Source organism: Antechinus flavipes, chromosome 3, assembly GCF_016432865.1.
Source record: "Antechinus flavipes isolate AdamAnt ecotype Samford, QLD, Australia chromosome 3, AdamAnt_v2, whole genome shotgun sequence".
Taxonomy (NCBI): domain Eukaryota; kingdom Metazoa; phylum Chordata; class Mammalia; order Dasyuromorphia; family Dasyuridae; genus Antechinus; species Antechinus flavipes.
In genome coordinates, this window is record NC_067400.1 from 549,802,668 (window position 1) to 549,808,703 (window position 6,036).

General features: G+C 32.2%; 1 protein-coding gene across 1 annotated transcript; it reads left to right on the top strand.

Moving 5' to 3' along the window:
* The first annotated feature begins 805 nt into the window (after positions 1–805).
* LOC127557395 (uncharacterized protein C8orf48-like) lies at positions 806–1,663 on the top strand. The gene has a single exon (XM_051990727.1). The coding sequence runs from the start codon at positions 806–808 to the stop codon at positions 1,661–1,663; it is 858 nt and encodes a 285-aa protein (XP_051846687.1).
* Positions 1,664–6,036: the final 4,373 nt, after the last annotated feature.

The window sequence follows — 6,036 nt, forward strand, 5'->3', positions numbered from 1 at the left end:
TAGTGATTTAGGTGATGTGAGTCACTTTTTATGTTAAGCATATTATTAATATAATTTTCACAATATCTATAAGAAGTGTTTGAATTGGGCCTTACAATAGTACTCTATTAATTGAGGCTCAAATTTGAAATGAAATGAGACACTCATAAATCAATGAACGCTAATAAAATGGAGTTCATTTCTTAATAGCAAGCATATGCAACAAAGACATTGAGATACTAATCTTCAGCTTTGGTAGATGAAACTCCCCTTACTCCTCATTGAAAAGTGTTTTTTCAGCATGTCATGAGACAGATTATGGCTATTTATGTGACCTCAGACGCTCTGATTTTTTTTCAAGATCAAAAACACTTTGTGTGACAGAGGACTCCAATGGGATGGTGCTAGATGATGGAATTAGGCAAAATAAAACAAACAAACAAAATCAGTCTCTTTCCTCATCTGGGTTTAATTCATACTGAGTCTTCCCATAGGTCATGGGCAAGTCCTTCTGGAAATCCAGTTTCAGTTTCTACTTTTGTGAACTAAGCTCCCACCCCGGCTCAGGAAGCGTCTATCACTTGCATTACCCGAGACAGCCACTAGAGTCAGCATCCAAGTTTGCTTTTCCAATCCCAGGTATCTTGTACCAAGAGCTCAAAGTTCTGTTCTCCCACCCACTGCCTCACGGGACCACTGACAGTTGGAGAACCATGCGATCAGAAAGCCAGACGGAAGTGAACCCAACCAAGGAAGCCGAGGCAGAGGCTCTTTTGAGCCTTAGTTTATTTAAATCATTTTGAAGTCTTATTAAAGCTGCAAAACGATGACTCTAAGTTCAGTTGACCTTGGCATTTCAAAAGATAAATCAGCGGAGTCAGATAAGATTTGTTGTCGAGTCCTTTCCGACAATTCTAATGAGATCTGTGAGCTCTTTACAAAGGAGGGAAAGGAAGAGAAGAATTATAAGCAAACTGAAGGAAAACCCTCTGGCTCTTTGGGTTCTCCGGAACAATGCAAGATCTTGGCTCACATATCTGGAAGAAAGACTGTGAGTAAGAAGCCCTCAAGTTTTAAGAATGAAACCAAATTATTGAATGTGACAGACTCCATTGCTTTAGAAAACAAATGGTGTAAGAAATGGGCTAACTGTCTCAAGGCCAAAGAAAATACTACTGTCCAAAACCAAAAAGGCACCAATTCCCAAAAAGAAATTGAGGAAATAACAGAGGTAGAATTGGCTGCCTTACGCTCTTTCTGTACCACGAGGATAAATTTGATGTCTAAGCAGAGGAAAAAAAGTAGAACTAAAAAGCTGCACCATAAACCAGAAGGAGAAAATCCTGTGTCAGAAAAGTCAGATTTCTCTGTATCTATCCAGCAGGTAAATAAACTGAATCAAAAAGACTCAAAGGCACCTGTGAGAAAAATGGTAGAAAAAAAAGAACCTAATTCAGCACATAATTCTGATCATAACAAGAAAAGAGAACTTAAAGACATTGCCTCCATGACAAGCAAAAAGTCCTTTCTAGAATTAACTAGAATACAAGAAAAAATGGAAGAATACAAGTATATCAAAGATACTCTCATCCTCATTGCAGAAATCCACAAAAACCTTCCCAGAGTTTCAGATGAGCCAGACAAAGTGTGGAAAAAATTAAATATAGAAGGCCATATTAAATAAACAACCTTTTCATCTTCATATTCAGCCCACCTAAAGCAGTGCAACCAGAGAGCTTCTAACTATTAATAATAACATGATCAATAAATAGCTCTGTGGAAAAAATAAAATTAAGGATCTGGCTGTGATTATTTCTAGATACTTTACAGATTTTTTGTGTCTTTTTTCCTATTCAATTGGGCCAAGTTATGACAAGTAAAAATAGTCTATAAAATGCTACCTTATACCTGGAAAATACATACATATAAACATATACACATTGTATATACATATGTATATTAGTAATTGATAATTAGTAATTATTGGTAACTAATATATATATATATATATATATATATATATAAGTAATTGAGCATATGTCCTTACAGAGTTATGATAAATTTCCATTGGTAGAATATGATAAGACATTTTCTTAGAGTAAAAATTTGAGATTTTCTTAAATGGAATGAAGGTGGCAATCAACATTCACATGTGAGGAGCAATTAGAGCTCCTAATCATGCAGTCATTTAAGAAATTGGAAAATTATATCTCCTTTCTTTTTTTCTCCCTTTCATACCTCTATAAACTCTTTCTCCCCATTGTTCTATTCCTATAAACTAGAGTCTGAAATCCCCAGAAATGAAGTTTGGTTCATGTTAGAGGAGGAGCAGAATGTGTGAGTGTATTACTACAGACCAGTCATTTACCTTTTGTGATGGTGAAAATCTTAATTTTATTTTTAAAGATTTATTTATTGAAGTTTTTTTTTTTTAATATTGCTTACATTTCAGAATATATCCTTCTTCATTCAAATACCCAGCCTTCTCTCTCTTTTTTTTTTAATAGTGGGTAGAGAAAGAACAATTCAGCAAAATCAAGACATTAACCATATCTGATAGATTGTCCAATATTCTACTCAATTCTTCTCTAAAATCAGTTTTAGCTAAGTTAGGTTTTTGGAACTATATTTCAAAAAAAAAGTATTAGATGAACCCTTAAAATCTTTTTTTTTAATGATTTTGAAATCTATAGTACCACATGGTACCAAAGACAAAAGGTGGATTAAAACAGAAAAGAATTACAAATTAGAATTATTCTAAATCTATTACAAATAGATTATTTAGTCAAAATAATGTGATTACTTGCTATCAAATGTTTGTAAAATCTTAATCACATTAGACTTGATAACTTGCCTTGAAGGCCTTTCATAACAGCCTTCTATTTCCTTTAAATTTCTACCCTCCAGGATATAAGGAAACTATTTCTACTATTTTTATTTGATTTTTAAATTTTTTTTTAAATGAATTTTTTTTTTACTTTTACATGAATTTATAACTTTTTTCAAATGCTGAAAATATCCTTGAAAATTAAGTGAAGGAACTGAGGTTTAATTTTCTTTCCCATTCCAGATATGATCATTGATAACATCATGAATGAAATTTATAATCAAAAAATTGGCTGAAGATGAAAGTAGAACACTGGAAATTTTATCTTTGACCTTATATAGCTCATTTCAACTCTGTATATCTTATTTTCATTGACTATACAATGATGTTAATTTTGTTTAATTCACTTTCCTTATAACATTATAGCTTTTGTTATTCTGTTGAATACCATGCTATGTGCTAAGGGAAATACCATAGACTAAATGATTCTGCTTTTGAGGTTATAACCAATATATTATTATGATTGAATGTATAGTTATAATTAAATATTTTAAATAATCAAAACCAGCTAGTTCTTTGGGAAATACAACTGTCTGTCTATAATCTTTCGTCTATGACCTATGTAATATGGGTATGGGTGTATATGTAAATATATTATGTATATTCACATGTAAAATACATAATGATTTGTTGTGTAAAAAGACACATTTTGAAGCCAGGAAGCCAGTACAAGTCCTGAGTTTATCACATAACACAATGTGATCTCATTGGGCAAGTCATCTAACTTCTATCTCCAGGCTGTTATGTAAGACTTTGTTCTAGAAAAGGTGAATTTTGGTAAATTCCTACTAGAAAGCTCTGAAAACTGGTGAAATCACAGGTCTGGACAAAAATACTTGTTAATTAGTCATTGTTCTCTTTGTCTCTCTCTGTGTGTCTCTCTCTGTCTCTCTCTCTCTCTCTGTCTCTGTTTCTCTTTCTCTCTCTCTCTCTCTCTCTCTCTCTCTGTCTGTGTTTCTCTCTCTCTCTCTCTCTCTCTCTCTCTCTCTCTCTCTCTCTCTCTCTCTCTCTCTCTCTCCTTATCTTTGGTTCCCTTCAGCTATGTGGGCAAAGATATATATGTGTACAAATGTGTATATACTCAAATGGATTTCTATATACATATACATATGTTTCAAAAACACATTTGCTAAACTTAAAAAAAACAAGCAAATTTCTTGTTATTTAATAAAAATGGAGTTCCAGTTGTCAGAAATAAATGCATGAACACCTCTTCTCCAATTGTATAGATTTAGCAATACATTTCCCAGACTATGGAGAGCATGCATTCACATAAAATATTTGTATTAGTCATCATTTTGGCTTAGACAAGTGACTTACTTTAGATTTTAGAAAATTCATTTTCTATCAATCACAATGGAAATTCTCTTATCGATGCTCTAGCTTTAAGAAAACCTTATGGTTTTCTGGATAAATTTTCTTCATATAATAGTTTTCAAAATCAGTAACATTTAAAAATAAGTGATATGTGGAATATATTAGGGAAAAAATTACCCCTAAATAATTTAATTTAGAAATGTAACCATGACTGAAAACATCTTTAAATCACACACATTAATTGAATTTCTCATCTTATAGTCATTTATATAAATCCCAAGATAAATGAATATTCTCAAGGTATGAAGATTGAAGAAGAAAAAGCATTGTCAGTGGAGGAATTATCTGGAGATAGGTGCAATTGATACTTGAGAGGGCAGTGTTAGCATCTGGTTTTTTCCCCAAGCATTTCTTTGCTTTTGCTATAGAAGGAGAATCTCTTTGAAAAGAGAGCTGAGAAGCATGTATAGCTTAGATTGAAATAGTCAATATGTAGAAAACAATATGATCATTTAGATACCTATTTTATTGCAGTGATCAATAGTGAAACAAAATCATGGAATATAAGTAATTTCCATTAGTAAATTCTATAGCTGTCACTTTAGAACCACAAGAAGGGCTAATCCTAGATTAATAACATGTATTGAGGGAATCTGTAGTAAATAACATACCAGGAATTAAATACACGTTTCTTAAGCTGTTGGCAAGTTGAGTTATTGATGTATTTTAAAATTAAAAACATTAAGGGCCAGCTAGGTAGCACAGTGGATAGGGCTCCACTCCTGAAATCAAAAGGACTTGAGTTCAAATCTGGTCTCATGCATTTAACACTTCCTAGCTAGGTGACCCTAGCAAGTCACTTAACCCCAATTGTTTCAGGGGAAAAAAATTATATTGATGAAACCATATGCTTAAGCTTTACTGAAAACAAACTGAAATGAAATTGAACTCTTAAAAATTGAAATCAGTAGTTGTAGGAAAAGTTATTTTTCAATAGTTACAATGCATGTCAATGGATAATTCAAATGAAATAATTAGGAAAAAATTCAGGAAGAAAAAAAGAAATTCCAAAATCAAATATCTTTGGATTAACTGAATTTCCTAAGACCACAGTTTGTTTAGTCATTTTTTTCATTTGTCTCCAACTCTTCATGACCCCATTTGGAGTTTTCTTGGCAAAGATACTGGAATGGTTGGCCATTTTCTTCTCCATCTCATTTTACAAATGAGGGTACTGAGGTAAACAATGTTAAGTGACTTGTCCAGTGTCACACAGTTTGTTAATATCTAAGGCCAAATTTGAATTTAGGAAGATGAGTCTTCCTTTATCCACTGTGCCACCTAACTGTTCTAAGATCACAGTTAGGAAATGGCAAAACTGGGATTCAAACGCAGGGATTCAAATCTGTTGCTTCTTTTGATCCATCATGTGTAAGATTATATTTTAATAAAATTGTTATTTTCTAACTAACAAGTAGGTTTTATTGTGTGATTTAGCCTTAATGAGAGAATAACATGAAGTATAAAAATGTAATATATCTCTGTCCACTATGGATCTCATTTTTTCTCCAATCAAATGTATGTAATATATATTCATATATATTATTTATATATAATTTATTCTCTTAGGCTAGTCCTCTAAGAAATATGTTGTTCTCTACCTTCAGAAATTTTTACAGGGTACTCTGTCAGGTTACTTTCATCTCACTTCCTAATCCACTCATATCACATCTCTTTTTAAATCATACTTATCAGGATATATGTCATATCTTCTTTAGTAAGGTCCTTGAAACATAAACTATGTGATTTTCCTTTACTATATGCTTATACTTAGTGAACAATTAATAAATGAA